Here is an 18,469-nt window from a genome sequence, read left to right on the forward strand (position 1 = left end):
TAGTGGTAAATGTCATCTGTGGCGCTTCAAGGGTATCAGTATGATGTCAAATAGAAATGTAGCTCACCATGTAACAGTTTCTTTCAAACCTCCTAATGAGTTCCACCTTCTAACACATTAGAATGGTATATATTAAGTGGATAAACGAAAGATGGATTCATGCCACATTTTCAGGACAGTCACATATTATCTATCTGATATTCAATTTACCTCCACTATATATACATGTATCGTGTATGTATATTGTAAAAATATGGGACAGATACGCCCTTCTAGATCTATGTTGGACATCTCTCATATCTCCTGTCCATAACGACTGATAGTTCGAGAGCCAACATTAAGGAACACTAAGGATTCCAACACATTGTCTTCCTCAAATAAGTGTTAGGTGTAATCAAGTAATATTTTGTGAGTAAGCTGAGTGGACAACTACTTCTAAGACATTTGCTTGGTAGTTCATTTGAATGGGAGTAAGATTTATTTAACTATAAAAGTTGCTGGGACTAAGACGTCTGCAATACCACTTCTGAATGGATCCAAAAACAAAATCACAATGCGCATTAAAGGCAAATTTGCTGCAGTACACCATTTAGGATGCCCAGGGGTTTCTTTACTGCAAGTTTGACTGTAAAATAAATTCCCCCTCAAATTCTCCTAGGTACTGAGTGCACAGACATTATTAGCTTACTCTTCCACTATAAATCGGAGCCTTTGTTACTTCAGAAGTCAGTGGAAATTAAAATGAAATACAACTTGAAATATCAACTTAAAAGATCATTAATCCAGAAAAGACGGTTCCTAGATGACGCACAACAGTCACCTGTTTAGTGCTAGTTCCACAGATTTTAGCATGGTATGCTTTAAGCATCTAGTCTCTTTGAAACTGGACTGCACCTCTGTGGTGTAGCGGGCCTCTTGAACCATCATAGGCAAATCTAAGCTATTTCAACGATGCTATTATTTTAGTGTATCAACTTAATAATTAACATTTTCTTACTATTATTATGTGAGGCTATGAATGTCACCATTGACGTTCTGTTCTCTCAAAATCAATCATTTTCTTTTACAGTGACAGTACTTCTATTTTTGTCCCCCCAGCCTTCTCACCTTACAAGTATGAGGGAGGTACAATTTATTTCCAATGGCTAAATATTAGATACAAAAATTGGAGTTGATATTGCACAAATCACAAACACTAACTACATTCATTTTCAATAAGTGAAGTGAACATTCCACCCAAAACTGCAGTAATATTAGCCACAATACATATTTTGGCAAATATCCTGATAGGTAACTGCTATACATGAGAAAACTGTCCCAGAGAAACAGGAATATGAAAGCCAAATAAATACAGAAGGGAAGCAGCAATTCATAATCAGATAACATATGTACAACTCACACATGCTTACATTTGCTTAAGATAATTCCAAAATATTACCTCCATAATATCCTTTATAACAGGCGTCCATCGAGAAAGCTGATATGATTCTTGTTCGGTTTCCGACCGATCCCTTCTGGATGATTTATGGTGCTGAGTTGTAGACTATTAAAGGAAAAAGCAACGTAGCCATGAAACTGCGAGTCATTATTGTTAACAATTCTTAGTAAAATAACAGCTGTGAGGTAATCTCCAGCATATATACTACCTGTCTACTTTGAAACATTTTTAATAATTTGGACAACCTTCAAATGAAAACATAACCAAGAGATGAATGTCATACTCTCATCACAATGAGACATCCACCATGCCTATTCATTCCCACCGAAGTCCATCAGCAAATATACAATCTGTTCTCCAAAATTCAAGTCTGTAAAAATCTCATATTTCCTATATTTAAGGATTAGCTAAAAATACATGGAATTTCTGTGTAGTTTTGAGCAATGGGGCAATTTCTATAATGGAAAGTATCTGTGATAGTGCTTCTCTCGAGTATGTGTGTATGAGAGTTCTGTGAGGGATCAATAACATTCTCTGCATAAACAGAAATGAGAAGAATGATGAGTTTCTTGGCTATGGAGGAGAAAACAGCAGGAAAACAATTTCTTATCTACCATTCTCCAACTACAACATTGTTTCCTTTCCTCCCAGATTGTAAGTGTATTCTTGCTTGTCCTGGTGCTTTCAACACATATGAAGGAGGAAAGTAGAAATTATTCCTTCGTAAGTCACTTTTGTGTTCCTTTTTGACAAACAAATTACTTAAGCAGATTCCTCACCTTTGAATTCTCCCCAGGTGTCAGACTAAAGCAGGAATAGTTTTGGGAGTACCCCAGCACGCTTGTAGGTGGAGTCGGTCGGCTCCACGCGACAGCGGCGAAAGTGATGTCTGCTTAACGTGTATAGGTGCCACCTTGGTGCGCTGATGTCAGTTACTTTTCACAACTTTCCATGCCAGAAGTGCAGAGCCAAGTAGAGCACTGACACTAGTGTGTACAGACTAGGGCCCTGAACGGGATAATTCCTGACCCTAGAAATCTGTCCGCAAAGCAGATAGGATGGGTGAGTCAGTAAGGAATCTGCGGTTAGATATTGTCTCAACCAGATAACGGTACTGAAGTTAAATAACTTGTTCATCTGATAGAGGCTTCTAGCTGCAGATTCCTTACCTTTGAAAAGGTACCCAAGCAATACCATCCCCAGTGGTGGGACTGCAGAAAGTTTAGACTAGGAAGTCCTGCAGACAGAACAGGAAAAATGCTCATCCCTATGGACCTGACAGCTAGGTAGTAGTTCTTAGTAAATGTGTGCAAGGAAGCCCATGTTGCTGTCTGGCAGATATCCAGGAATGGGACTCCATGCGTTAACGCAGTGGTCACAGCTTTGCCTCTGGTCGAATGAGCCCACAAGCCTTTAGGAAACTGCTTTTCGGCCTGGGCGTAGCACATTTTGATGCAGAGAACAACTCATTGAGAGATGGTATGTTTCTGCATCGACCTACCTTTCTTCTCTCCAATATCCTGCACATAGAGTTGGTCGCCCACCCGAAACTCTTGTTCGATCAAGATAGAACGCCAATGCTTTCTAGCGGTCCAGATGGTGGAGTTGCTTCTCTTCCTTAGAGGAATGTGGAGGACCGTAAAAGGTGGGGAAGGTGACAGATTGTCCCACATAAAAGGGTGTTATCACTTTCGGCAGAAAGCAGCCGTTTGTGTAAACTGACAAGAATGAAGACTTGGAAGATATAGCCTGCAGCTTGCTCACTGTCTGGGCAGATGTAATAGCCATGAGGAAGGCTGTTTTAAAGGTGAGCAGCCAGAGTGGGCAAGTGTGGAGAGGTTCAAAAGAAGCCTGCATCAAGAAGATGAGGACCAAATTAAGGCCCACTGAGGCATAATAAAAGAAGAGGTGGAAACGTGTGCATGGCCCCTTCAGAAATCTATGTACCATAAGTGACTTAAAAGAGGGTTTGTCTTGCAGCCGAAAGAAGGCAGACATAGCAGAAAGATAACACTTCAGAGTGCCCAAAGCAGAGCCCTGCTGGGCAAAGGTAATGATAAAAACAAAACATCAGAGAGGGAAGAAGAAAGAGGATCAATGGACTTTTCTGTATAATACAATACAAATTCTTCCACTGGCAGGCGTATACAGTTTTGGCAGAGAGACGTCTGGCTGCCAAAATAACATTGCAGACTTCAGGAGAAACATCGAAAGCTGTCAACTGTCACGCTCAATCTCCCTGCAAGAAGGTGAAGAGATGACATGTTCGGGTGGAGGACCCTCCACCGCTGCAGCGACGTAAGATCCTGCCAAAGGGGCAGCCCGACTGGAGGATCGACACTCATGCAATAGCTTGGCATACCAAACTCACTGTGCCCAGTCCGCAGCCACCAGGTTGACTTAGGCCTGGTCGTTCCTGATCTTTTAGAGAACTCTGGGCTGGAGTGGTATGGGTGAGAAGGCATACAGGAGGCCTGAGCTCCACTCGAGACGAAAAGCGTCTCAGAGCAAAAGCCACCTTCAAAACTCCAGTGCGCAAAACTGCTGACATTGTGTGTTCTCAGGAGAAGTGAACAGATCTAACCAAGGCTCTCCCCCTATGCTGAAAGAGAACTTGTGCCACCTCTGAATGGAGACGCCACTTGTGATCCGCTAGGCATTAATGGCTGAGTTTCAGGGAACCTGCCAGATGTTAAACCACCAGGGATATGACCTGCTTTTCCAGCCATGTCCAGAGGCGCAGAGCCTCCTGACAGAGGGTCCACGACCCCACCTTGCCCTGTTTGTTGCAATACCACATGGCAAGTGTGTTTCTCCGTGAACACCTGCACAACTTTCCCTTTGAGAGAGGGAAGAAATTCTTTCAATGCAAGCATGATAGCCATGAGCTCCAAAAGATTGATAGGGAGCCTGGACACCGCCAGAGACCAGGCACCTCTGATCTCCACCTCTCACAGATGGTTGCCCCATCCCAGGAGTGTTGCATCTGTCACTCACGTCAGATCTGGTTGGGAAGGGAAATGGGTCTGCCTCTGACCCAACCGCAGTCTGTTAGCCACAACTGCTGGTCCTTTGCAGTTCCCTCTGAGATCTGTTCCTTGTCAGAGAGATTCCCCTAATGCTGTGCCCACTGGAATTTCAGGTCTCAGTGCTGAGCCCACAAATGCCAACTGGCATGTGTCACTAGCAGGATGCAGAAGGCCATGAGGCCCAGCAACCTCAGAGTTAGTCGTACCAAGACCCACAGCTAAAACATTGGTGTCATAGCCTCAATATCCTAGACTTACAGCTCCGGAGGATAAGTCCGATACCTCACTGTGTCCAGAACAACTACGATGAAAGGAAGTGTCTGAAAGGGAGTCAGTTGTAACTTCAGCACATTTATATTGAACCCCACTGACTACAGGAGGTCCGCCGTAGTCCTAAGGTGGGAGAGAACAGCCTGGGGCAAGCCCACCTTCAGCAACCAGTAGCCAAGATAGGGGAAGACTGACACCCCTGATATGTGCAGATGAACTGCGACCACCGCCATCACCTTGGAAAACACCAGAGGGGTGCAGGCAAGGCTGAAAGGGAGCACGGAAAACTAAAAATGCTTGAGGCCTACCATGAACCACCAGTAGCGCCTGTGGGCAGACAGGAAGGGGATGTGAAAACAGGCATCCTGCAAGTCCAACACTACCACCCAGTCTCTGGGATCCAGGGCAGACAAGACCAATTTGAGCATCTTGAATTTCTCCTTTCTGAGAAGAGGTTGAGGGTTGGGAGATCTAGGATAGGGTTAAGACCAGAAAGTAGCTGGAGTATCAACCACAGCCTACTTCTGCTACTGGAACCCTCTGTATGGCTCCCTTGGCCAAGAATGCCATGACTTCTTTATGGAGCAATAACAAATGATCCTCCATCAGCCAGGTGCAGGATGGAGGTATTGAGAGTGGAGTAGTTTTGAAGGGGAGGGAATATCCCCTCCAAACAATTTGTAGAACCCACCTGTCTGATGTTATGGACTGTCAGTGGTGGAGTCGATGGCTGATCCCGCCACCAACTGGATGCCCATGATCTAAAAGTGTGAGATTGGGAAGGGCTGGAGGCTGCAGCTGCTGGTGGGAGTGGTGGTTGGCTATTCGACCCATGGGATCGAGAGGATCCATGTCCATGCAGAAGCTGGGAAACTTGCCGGGCCAGTGGCTGGGATAAAGCTGGTGCGGTTGGAAGCTCCTTCTATATCCACAAAAGGAACGCAAGGTAGACTGGGGATGACGACTTGCAGCTGAGAGGCCCATGGACTTGGCTGTAGCCCACAAGCCTTTAAAGCGCTCCAGAGATGAATATGCCTTGTCTCTGAAGAGATGATTGCCATCAAAGGGCATGTCCATGAGCGGAGCGCCTAGACATGCCCTGAAAAAACAGATGTTTTCAGTCTGAACATCAATGTCGTGGAAACTGTTCTGCTCAGGGAGTCAGTCATGTCTAAACCACATCGAATAGTGAACTTGGCTGCGTCTCTTCCACCCTTGACTGCTTGGGAGAGAATGGGCTGGGTCTTCTCTGGGACCTGTGGCAGCATTTGCGCAACCGTGTCCCACAGTGTGTGGGAGTAGTGGCCCAATAGGCATGCAGTGTTCACTGACTGCAAAGCAAAGCTGATAGAAGAAAACATCTTCTTACCAAAGCTATTCAGCCTCTTGGATTTCCTGTCCAGGTGTGCTGCAGGGAATGCACCATGGGAAGTGGAAGTTTGGACCACCAAGCTTTCCGGGGTAGGGTGCTGGGGAGGAAGTTTGGGTCCCCTGGAGAGGGGCCAGTGACAGAGGCAATCATCCTATTCACATTAGCCCCTGTGCTGGGCTTGGACTAGGTTCCCAAAAGGACACTGGTGAGGGTTTCATTGAAGGGGAGTACTGGTTCCGAGCAGGAAGCTTCTGGTTTCTGGGTTGCAGCATCTCGGTCAAGATGTTGGTCTTGAATGCCGAGGGTAGCTTGAGGTTCAAGAACTCTGCCTCCCTGTTCACCACCATAGCACAGATACTACCTCTTCCACAGCCACAGTAGGGGAAGAAAGAATGCCTGTATCGGGAGACGTGTCAAAACCGCTGGCATCACCCAGTTCCTCACACCAGTCCATATCCTACCCTCCTGACTGGTATTCTGAAGGGCCTATGGACCCCTCCTGTTTTTCCCTGAGGCCTAGCCCTGCAGAAAAAGGCTGCGGTGCCGACCTAGAACACAAGAGTCCGATTAGCACTGGAATTAGGGTCGGTCAATGCTGTTTCAGAACCGTGTCAGATGTGAAGATGGTAATGGGTCTGGCGCCAGGAGCATCGGCATCAAGGAAGGCTGCAGTGTCATAACCAGCACAGGTCGGGATCCATGGTGGTTCATCTGAGCTGGGGTTGTTGGTGCGGAACCAGATGGGGCCCACTCTGACTCAGCGGGGCTCAAAGGCATTCAAGAAGGGTCAACCCGCTCAATAATGAGGCACATGGCCTCATAAAATTATTATTATTAATTTGAGCAGGGCTTTGGGGGGGTGGGGGTAGAGGGGTTGCTATGGCCCCTGGAATGGTGGGGTGGCACAAAGTTGGCCCTGGCGTAGGCTCCGTGAACCATGCCTTGAAAGCCGATGTTCCTTTGTTGCGTCAGACGATGGATGTGGAGAAGTCAAAGCACACTTCGACTTCTTGTGTTTCTTGTGCCTCTTACCTGAATGTCCCAACGACATTGAGTGGGAGGAGGAGGACTTGGGGCTCCTGGAACAATCTTGGGACCTTCTCCTCAACTGGGATCAGGATCAACCTGGAGTCGCCTGCTGGGCCGCAAGCAGCTTTAGGGACCACTCGCTCAAAGCCTTCTGCACCATGCCCTGCTAGTCGGAACACAACTTGGAGTCATGGTCACGCTCCAGGCACCACAGGCACATGAGGTGCAAGTCTGTCACCGATATGGAGCAGGGACAGGCACTACAGGGTTTAAAAACCTGTTTTCCTCCAGGACATCCTAACACACTAGGAGGTAGAAAACCTAAAAAAAGTAGTCGACAAAACGATAAAACAAATCCAAGAGGAGTAGCCCTTTTTGGATCTGCGCTTGTCTGGATCGTAAAAAAAATAACTGATGTCAGCATGCCAAGGACGTCTGGGGAGAGTAAGGAATGGGTTGCTAGAAGTCTCCATTAGATATACAACTTAAAGTTTTATTAGTTTTAACTTATTTAAAACTTTTGTATTGAGTTATTTATTTAATCTTATTGTATTTAGTACAAAGAAACACATGGATATGTAAAATATATTTTGTTGAAAAAGGGAGAAGGATTATCTCAATTTTAATCCTACTTTGAATGTTATACCACATTTGACATTGTTAATATACACCTACACATTTATCATGCGAGGTTTGTTTATATTATGTCCCCCAGACTGGATTAGTCAAGTTATTATTTTTTTTTTAAACTTCCTTGTGCCTCAGTTCCCTGACCTTCAGTAAGCAAGAACGTGTAGGAACAGGTTAATTCTTACAATGGGCACAGTACAAAAAAAGGCATATTTACAGTTGTCACTGTAATATAGGAGTCTGGACTATGGTAATACCCACTAACATCCTACAGCCTAATAAATAAAATAAAATAGAGCATGCCAGAAACAGTTGCTAAATTGATTGGAACACATTAGTAAGCCTCAGACCTCAGCCTCAACTTAGGTACCTGGCCAAAACGAATACATTGATAGTACGGCTACACCTTAGCCAGATGAGATATCATGAGAAATCTCTTCACAAGATTACTTTTGGCTACATAGAATATTTTATTATGCTCACTCCAAGCAATTATAGCTTTAGTCTCATAAAGAAATAACTGTTTTCAGAGACTCTTGAAATAATACTTGCTCTCAGAGTGCATGAATCACAAAAATATGGCACATGCCTCTTCAGCAATGCAATGTGTAATGCAGGAAAAACTCCAACAGTTTAGTAATTCTGTATTGTGCACATTTTTCCTAGAAATTAGAGAGATCAGTTCTACACTCGCCCTTCTACAGGGCACTTACCTAAAGGAACAACATTGTGCTTTGACGCAGATGTTCTAGATTAATATGCTAGACTATAGGACGCCTAATGAAACTAAGATGTTTTAAACAAGTTTTATTGAGTTTTTAATTTTCGTACATGTGCAGAAACACAATGGGTTGACATATCGAGGAGGGAGTAAGACATTGTACCCAGCAAATAACTGGTGGAAAAATGACAACATCTTATAGTCAACAATCTATAACATTAACATACTAGTGGCTTTATATGGATGCAGTCCACATGATAAAAAAAAAACACAGTGCAAAAGTAACTATGCAGGTAGAATCTTAGGCGGTCATTACAACATTGGCGGTAAAAGCCGCATACCGCCGGGCAGAAGACCGCCAACACACCGCCGCAGAAAACCGCCACAGCTGTTATGACCCACAGCACGGAATCCGCCAAAATTCAGACACCCACACAAGTCCGCCACACCAAAGGTCAGTGATAAACTGGCGAAAACAAATCCTCCACTGCCACGCCAACAGAAATACGCCCACACTATCACGACCCACGAATCCACGCAGCGGTCTTTCAACCGCGGTATTCCATTGGCGGTACACACCGCCGCGCTCAAAATACACACACTCTTACAAAACACAGACACATTGGACAATTAGAAATACACACACCTGATACACACCACTCCCACACACCCAATACAATAGAAAACACACACCCACAAACCTCTACGACCACAACTGAGAAAGAAGCACAGAGAGAGACACCACCATCAACAATACTAGCATCCACAGGAACACAACACCATCACCCACATAACTTCCATGCACCTCACACTACACACCACTATATATCAGCACACTTATCACCCCACACACCACCCCACACATCACCTACACCACCCCATGGCACGGCAAAGACACCCCAGGTTCTCGGAGGAGGAGCTCAGGGTCATGGTGGAGGAAATCGTCCGGGTAGAGCCACAGCTATTCGGATCACAGGTGCAGCACACCTCAATTGCAAGGAAGATGAAGCTATGGCGAAGAATAGTGGACAGGGTCAACGCAGTGGGACAGCACCCAAGAAATCGGGAGGAAATCAGGAAGAGGTGGAACGACCTACAAGGGAAGGTGCGTTCCGTGGTCTCAAGACACCACCTGGCGGTTTCTGAGGACTGGCGGCGGACCCCCACCTCCTACCCCACAACTAACAACATGGGAGGAGCAGGTCTTGGCGATTCTGCATCCTCAGGGTCTCGCAGGAGTAGGTGGAGGAATGGACTCTGGTAAGACAAATCTTAATTATTACATCCCCCACCCTACCTGCATGCTATCACATACCCCCACCCTCACCCCCAGCACCCCAACTCCTCACATATGTCCCAACATCACAAACCACCCATCCCAACACCAAGCCCTGCATGCAACAACAAAGCATGGACACCCAACACTAAAGCATGGCCACTGCACATACCCATACACCCCCCTAAACCATCATCACACAAGGTCCCACAAAGGAATGCAATCACTGGGGTACACGGTCATCCCCCCAATGCACACCATGGCACACACAGATGTAATAAACATCCTTTTATACCCCTGCACGACCCCTACCCAACGTCACCGGACAGGAGGGTCCACACACCAACAGAAGAGGCCCACAGTGATGACAGCACCTCTGTCTAACTGGATCTAGATGACCAGCCCGTCCCATCGGGGACCTCGGGACAGTCGGTTCCCTTCACACAGTCACAGGCCACCACAGAGCTTCCCCCATCTGGAAACACCAGCACAGCACCCACCCAGCGGGCCCATACCTTCATCCCAGGACATGTCAATCAGCAGTGTGTCCACCACTACAGGGAACCCAGGCTAACCCACCACCCCAACAACAACAGGGGTCTGGGGGCAGTGGTATTGGGCACACGGTCCAGGGGACGGAGGCACAGGAACACAGGGGGAATTGGGAGGGCTGCTGTGCGACAGGGGGCAGACAGGCCCAGGGAACCCACTCTCCACGAGGCCCTCTCCAACATCATGGGAGCCTACCACCACTCCCAGGAGACAATGGCAATGGTACTGGCCAAGTTTCAGGAGACCCAGCGCCTGCAGGAGGAACAGTATTTGGGCTTCAGGGAGGAACTCAGAACCATCACTTCCACCCTGGGCACCATCGTAGGGGTGCTGAAGGAAGTACTCAAAACCAGGAGGGACACTGTGGAACCACAAGGGGCCCCTGACACTAGCCTGGACGATGAACTGCCCACCACCTCCGCCGGCGCTAGTGGACAGGAGGCACCGCCACAGGACCACCACACCAGCACCCCACCCCCTGCAGAGGGAGAACCACCTCGCAAACGGTCCCTGAGATCCAGGACTAAGACAGAGAACGATGCCAAGACCCCCGCCAAGAAATGAGACCACCCTGATTGTCATCCTACTGTCCCACTTTGTCACCCTGTCCATCCATAAACTGCCCCAGCTCCACTTCCTATGCCCATTTGGGCAATGCACCTGTGAGACTAATAGACTGGACTCTGCCATGGACATTCTTCCGCCATCACCCCTCACCATTTTGCTACCCCCTCCAATTTTGAGCACTAAAATAAACACCCTTAAAGCACAAAGCAATCTGGAATAAGTCTGTGATTTCGGAATACTGTATTAGCAATTACTGTGGCAAAAAGCTCTTTCATTTGTAATGTCAACATACCTAATGTCACTCAGCTCTAGTCCATGAGGAATCAAAGCAGATGTCACACTGTGGGGCCCACATCTGTGAAATCGTAAGGGAAAGTGACAACTCAGTGACCATACACTGGGTGAAAAACGACAGACAGTAGAGAGGTAGTAGTGTTAAATTACATGTAGTAGGCAGGTTTGTGTTCTTACCTGTGTCTCAGTGGAAATATTGCTGGATCACTGAGTCCCTGTTGTCCATGTCTTCTTCTTCTGCTTCTTCGTCTTCACTGTCCACAGGCTCCACAGCTGCAACAACACCGCCATCTGGACCATCCTCCTGCAAAAAAGGCACCTGTCGTCGCAAAGCCAAGTTGTGAAGCATACAGCAGGCCACGATGATCTGGCACACCTTCTTTGGTGAGTAGAATAGGGATCCACCTGTCATATGGAGGCACCTGAACCTGGCCTTCAGGAGGCCGAAGGTCCGCTCGATCACCCTCCTAGTTCGCCCATGGGCCTCATTGTAGCATTCCTCTGCCCTTTTCCTGGGATTCCTCACTGGGGTCAGTAGCCATGACAGTTTGGGGTCACCTGCAAATGGCGAGGGACAACCATTCCCACTGACTAGCTTCCAGGTGCTCACCTAATAGCCACACACGGTGCCTCTGGAGTTGACCCATCACATAAGGGATGCTGCTATTCCACAGGATGTAGGCGTCATGTACTGAGCCAGGGAACTTGGCATTCACATGGGAGATGTACTGGTCTGCCAAACATATCATCTGTACATTCATCGAATGATAACTCTTCCTGTTTCTGTACACCTGTTCACTCCTGTGGGGGGGGGGGGGGGGGGGGACCAGAGCTACATGGGTCCCATCAATGCCACCTATGATGTTGGGGATATGTCCCAGGGCATAGAAATCATCCTCAACCTGAGGGAAAACGATGTAGCTCCACATGTGTTTCAGCAGGACAACACGTTGGAAAACATAGGCTGGGACATCCCTGATGCTATGGCCACTGTAGTTTGAAATGACCCACTTGCAAGGAAATGGAGCACTGACAGCACCTGCACTTGAGGGGGGATTCCTGTGGGATGGCGGATAGCGGATAGCTGACATCAGGTCTGGCTCCAACTGGATACACAGTTCCTGGGTTGTGGCACGGTCAAGCCTGTATGTGATGATCACATGTTTTTCCTCCATTGTCGACAGGTCCACCAACGGTCAGTACACCGGAGGATGCCGCAATCTCCTCACATGTCCCAGCAGACGGTGCCTATGAAGGACAACAGCAAGCACAGAGTCAAACAACTCAGAGGTACGTACACACAGCTTACACAGAACAGCAATCATAATCTATAAAGTGACCTGTATGTGTGTCGAGTCTAGGCCTAGGTATGTGTGACGCAGTTGAAAATGAAGCCATGTGGGCCGCTGAAATGGCGGCTGCCTGACCTGTAAAGTGGGACAATGGGATGTGAGGTAACTGCGCTGGCGTTGTACACCGTTGTGGTAGGCGGTTGAAGACCGCGGCGCAATGCTGCATTGGTTAACATTGGACCATATGGGTCCCAGGAGCCAATGATGATGTGCGCAGGCGGTGACAGTACGCACCGCCGCGGACGTGACCGCCATTTTCTATCACTTCAATCACTCGATACCTGATCTTCGACAGGAGAGGACCTACACTGCAAGTGCTGCTGTGACCTCAGTCTGGAAGTGACAATGGCTCAAGTGTCTGGGGAAAGGGCCCCTGCCTTCACATCGGAGGAGTTGGAGAAACTCGTGGATGGGGTCCTCTCCCAGTACACGCTACTCTACGATCGTCCAGACAAACAGGTAAGTACACTGGGAGAATGCTGTATGGGCTATGTCTGTGTGGAGTGGGGTGGATGAAAGATGGGGGCGGGGTGGGGAGATTGAGGTGTGCATGAAACGAAGGTGAGTGAATGTGCCACATGCCAAGGGTAGGGATGGGGGCCAATGACTGACGGTGCAGTTGCTAATAAGTTTCTCTTCCCCCTGTACAAATCATGTAGGTCAGCGCCCACCAGTAAAAATATATTTGGCGTGCCATCGCCAAGGACATCCGGACCCTGGGGGTCTACCACAGACGGAGCACCCACTGCCTTAAAGGATGGGAGGACATTCGCCGCTGGAGCAAGAAGACGGCGGAGGCTCAGCTGGGGATGGCCTCCCAACGTGGGAGGGGTGCCCTTCGCACTATGACCCCCCTGATGTTCAGGATCCTGGCGATGGCATACCTGGAGTTGGATGGGCACTTGAGGGCATCACAGCAGCCACAAGGGGGTGAGTACACTCTCATTCTGCTGATTTTGCGCGCAGTGGAGGGGTCTGGGTGGGGGAGGTGGGCTGTGGGTTTCCCTAGGCCAGGGCAAGTTCCGTAGGCAAGGTCCCTCCGTAAGGCAGGTCATGTGTCACCCCACCGCAGCTGCAACAAACAAATGCATTCCTGGAGGGCATTGATTCTGGTCAGGCGGCCCTTCAGAGAAATTTTCAGACTCTGGCCTCAGCACTGATGGCAGCCATTGTCCCTGTCTCTAGCCTCCCCCTCCAACTTCCTCCGCGCAGAGCCAATCCCCTGTACCCCACCCTATCCCAAACACACCTCTAGACCAGCATGCACACACCTCAACACACAAGGGAAGCTCAGGCAAACATAAGCACCACACATCCCACAGGCACTCACACAAGCATCACACACATGCAGACACACCAACATCCACTGCCTCCACTGTGTCCCCCTCCTCATCTCCCTCCTCCCTCCCAGTCTCGTCTACACTCACACCTGCATGCACTACCTCTACAGCCACTACTACCATCACCAGCACACCCACCAGCACACCCCGCTCACGTGCAGTCACCACCCCCACTACCATTCACACGTCCCCGGTGTCCTCTCCCAGTGTGTCTGTGACGTCGCCTCCCAAGATACACAAATGCAGGCACACACCCACCCAACAGCCATCCACCTCACGACAGCCTCCAGCGCATGCACCTTCACCCAAAGTCAGCAAACTAACACCTCCTACAACCACAACCTCTTCCTCCACTCCCAAACCCCCTCCACCTACCCGTCCCAGTGTCTCCAAAAAACTTTTCCTGTCCAACCTTGACCTCTTTCCCACACCTCCCCCACCCCATCCGTCTCCTAGGTCCTGAACTAGCACCTCAGCCACAACATCTCCAGGACCAGTGGTGCCTGTAGTCACCAGAATCTGGAGTGCACCAGCCACCAGTGTGGCACGGAGCCACAGCACAGACAGTCCACCATCTGTCAAGCATCAGAAGTTGGCCAGTGCCCGGCGGGAGAGGGGGAAGACTCCAGCCACCAAAGCCATTCCCAGGGGTACAGGTGGGAGTGTGGAGTCTGCTGCGACACCTTCCAAGGTGGGGAAGGGGCACAAGAAACTCAGCAAATCTGGGAAGAACAGCACGGCAGAGAAGACCGTCATCATCCCCGCTGCCCAGGAGACCAGCACCAGCCCAGCTGCCCAGGAGGCCACCGCCAGCACCAGCCCCAGCTGTCCAGGAGGCCACCGCCAGCACCAGCCCAGCTGCCCATGAGGCCACCAGCCCTGCTGCCCAGGAGGCCACTGCCACCAGCCCTGCTGCCCAGGAGGCCACTGCCATCATCCCCGCTGCCCAGGAGGCCACCGCCATCATCCCCGCTGCCCAGGAGGCCACCGCCATCATCCCCGCTGCCCAGGAGGCCACCGCCATCATCCCCGCTGGGACAGAGGACCGCCAGCACAAGCCCCGCTGGGCCATGAAGGACCACGAGCACAAGCCCCGCTGGGCCATGAAGGACCGGCAGCACAAGCCCCGCTGGGACAGAGAGGACCGCCAGCACAAGCCCCGCTGGGCCATGAAGGACCGGCAGCACAAGCCCCGCTGGGCCATGAAGGACCGCCAGCACAAGCCCGCTGGGCCATGAAGGACCGCCAGCACAAGCCCCGCTGGGCCATGAAGGACCGCCAGCACAAGCCCGAGGGGGTAGAGAGGACCGCCAGCACAAGCCCCGCTGGGCCATGAAGGACCGCCAGCACAAGCCCCGCTGGGTCAGAGAGGACCGCCAGCACAAGCCCCGCTGGGACAGAGAGGACCGCCAGCACAAGCCCCGCTGGGCCTTGAAGGACTGCCAGCACAATCCCCGCTGGGACAAAGAGGACTGCCAGCACAAGCCTTGCTAGGCTAGAGAGGAGCGCCAGCACAAGCCCCGCTGGGCTAGAGAGGACCGCCAGCACAAGCCCCGCTGGGCCATGAAGGACCGCCAGCAGCTGAGTCACTGCAAAGGAGCCCGCCGCGCCAAGCACCGCTGAACAGGGCACTGCCTTCTCAAGCACCGCTGAACAGGGCACCGCCGTCTCATGCACCGCTGAACAGGGCACCGCCGTCTCATGCACCGCTGTCCCATGAGCGCCAAGGGCACTGACACTACTGAGTCCGTCATGGGCAGTATGAAGCACTCTGGGCACCATGCCCCCTCCAGAACCAGTGGAGAGATCCATCCACTACCTCTGTCCTTAGCAGGATGAAGCACTCTGGGCACCATGCCCCCTCCAGAACCAGTGGAGAGATCCATCCACTACCTCGTCCTTAGCAGGATGAAGCACTCTGGGCACCATGCCCCCTCCAGATCCAGTGGAGAAAGGCATCCACTTGAGAGACTGTGGCTTTGCACTCCCCAGGTCTGAACATTGGGCAAACCAACCACTGTATAGACTTGAGATACTGTGGCTTTGCACTCCCCAGGATTGAACAGTGGGCAAACCACCCACTGTATAGACTTGAGATACTGTGGCTTTGCACTCCCCAGGATTGAACAGTGGGCAACCCACCCACTGTACTGACTTGAGAGACTGTGGCTTTGCACTCCCCAGGATTGAACAGTGGGCAAACCACCCACTGTATAGACTTGAGATACTGTGGCTTGGCACTCCCCAGGATTGAACAGTGGGCAAACCACCCACTGTATAGACTTGAGATACTGTGGCTTTGCACTCCCCAGGATTGAACAGTGGGCAAACCACCCACTGTATAGACTTGAGAGACTGTGGCTTTGCACTCCCCAGGATGGAACAGTGGGCATCTGGCCCTCTCGTGGATTTGGCGTTGTGAACTCAACTGGCTGAGGTGCCCCCCCTTTCCCTCCCCCTGAGGTGCCTGTTTAGTTGATCTCAGATGCCCCTGCAGTGTTCTCTCCGTCATGGTCGGGGATCTTGTGTGGGCCTTGCCCATACCGTGTGGGCCCAGTGTTCCACGGACTTAATTGGAGCACTACCTGGACTACTATGCTTGGTGTATATTTTGTTAATGGTGTATATATATTTTTGCCTACTTGCTTGTAATATATTACAATGGTTACACTCATTTTCTTTTGTCTTTGCATTCTTCTGGGGGGTTGGGGGTGTAACTGTGATGTATCAATATGTATTAGTGTGTGTGTTGTCGTGGGTGAGGGTGGGGGTATTGCGTATTGCGCGTGTGTGTCCCTGTTTTTTCCCTACCCCCCCATCCCCTGTACCCACTGTGGTCTTCGCCGCCGGCGTTCGTGCGCCTGGTAGAGGAGCAGGAAGACTCTCGCAGGGAGAATTTGGAGTTCCGGCTCCATGGTGTCCTGATTCCTCGTGGGGTGTGTAGAGGTCCCCTTCGGAATCATGTTTCCGCCGTGTATCTAGAAATGTAAATCACTGCTTTTGTGGCCTTTTGTTGTTGGTAGAGCTCCAGGATACAGTGGTAAAGTTTGTTCAACTTTGTGGTTGCCGGTGGCAGTTGCGATTGTAGTGCAGACCACATCCCAAAACATTTGAGCAACAAATCAGTCCCAGAACATATGTCCAATGTCTGCATGTGGGGCAGAGCACCGTAGGCAGAAGTGGCTGCTTTGTAGATTCTGCTGAGCTGTACTGGGATCAAGTAGGATAGGTGGAGTATATTAAGTTGGATATACTGGAATCTAGGTTTTGTGTGGAAGAGAAAGAGCTCTGTCCCACTCCTTCTGCGTGAAAGAGCATTGAATGTCCTCCACCCACTGAGCCTGGAGCTTGGCTAAGGGAGACAAAAGTATGATCCGGGATGGCCCAAACTACCCAGGAAATCAGTATTTTGCCTGTGCCAATCGTGTACAGTGTCTAAGTCAATGGGCGCAGGGGGGATATAGGGAGGGGGGCAGTGGGTGGTTCTGTGTTGTTAATAGCACAAATGTATTCTAGGTTTGCAGTGAGGTGAATATGGGTCAAAAGTTGTCCTGCCTGGAGGCCAATCTTTTCGATCAGCAGGTTGACTGATATCATGACCCTATTGTGGAACAGGTCCTCCATGCAGTTGATTGCAGCATCTGTCCATGCCACTGCATCATCATCTTTTGTGGCTTGTCTGAAACGGACACGTATGGTATCAAGTTAGGGTTGACTTTTAGAGCCCTATGATAGCTGTCACAAGCAATGTGCATCAATTTGTTTGAGGTTACAGGCAAGACTAATTTAGGGTCAAAGAGTTCACAAGTAAAGCCCACGGGTAAAACCTGATCCATCCAAGACATACACTGAAAGTAACTGAAATGCAGTGCTCTGGTAATTGGTTTTACTTGGAAAAGTCCCCCAAGTGCTAAAGATCAATTTTGACAATATTGGTTCTTTTTCATATGAAGCTTCATGAAGTCTGGTGAGGCCAGTCTGTTGGGCTCAAAAATATGTGCCCTGGTAGTGTTGAAGGCAACATGTGAGCTGTGGCACTACATTATCCACATGGCGCCAACGCCAGCCTCCAGAGGAAGTGAGGGGATAAATAATTTGTGCAGGTAGAACCAACAAGTTGAGTAGTCGGTATAAGCTGGTAAGATAGTCCAATGGGTGAAGGGAACCTGCCACAAGATCTGTACGTAACATAAAAGAATCCATTTAGAACCCTGATTAATCATTTCTTTCGTCTAAGGTGAACACAACAAGTAATATTTGATTGGTAACAGCAACTCCTTTTACTAGTAAGAGACAACTCAGTTTGTAATCTGCACTATATAAATTGTTGAAAACCATCATAGCATATTATAGCCCACTGCCAAAGCCATTTAAATAGCTGTAGTTATAGGACTGATCCTAGCATGAGGGCCTACAATTAAAAGAGGGCCAATTCCAAGAGTTCATTAAGATCCTCAAGTTACAGGAATCTAACTGCTGTATAGAAAATGCTTCAAAGATTGAGTAAATGGTTCATGTTTCCTACTCTTTGCAAAGATTCAGTAACTTCCAACAACTGAAACTGAATCAGGTTGAGAATATATTGTGCCACTTTAAAAT

At 49.4% G+C, this 18,469-nt stretch overlaps 1 protein-coding gene across 1 annotated transcript in view; it reads right to left on the minus strand.

Moving 5' to 3' along the window:
• STXBP3 (syntaxin binding protein 3) overlaps nt 1-18,469 on the minus strand; it is a 154,810-nt gene that overhangs the window by 18,603 nt on the left and 117,738 nt on the right. Inside the window, exon 16 of the mRNA XM_069232399.1 lies at nt 1,439-1,543. Coding sequence (XP_069088500.1) covers nt 1,439-1,543 — 105 coding nt within the window. The remainder of the gene's footprint in view (nt 1-1,438; nt 1,544-18,469) is intronic.

Source organism: Pleurodeles waltl, chromosome 4_2 (assembly GCF_031143425.1).
Source record: "Pleurodeles waltl isolate 20211129_DDA chromosome 4_2, aPleWal1.hap1.20221129, whole genome shotgun sequence".
Taxonomy (NCBI): domain Eukaryota; kingdom Metazoa; phylum Chordata; class Amphibia; order Caudata; family Salamandridae; genus Pleurodeles; species Pleurodeles waltl.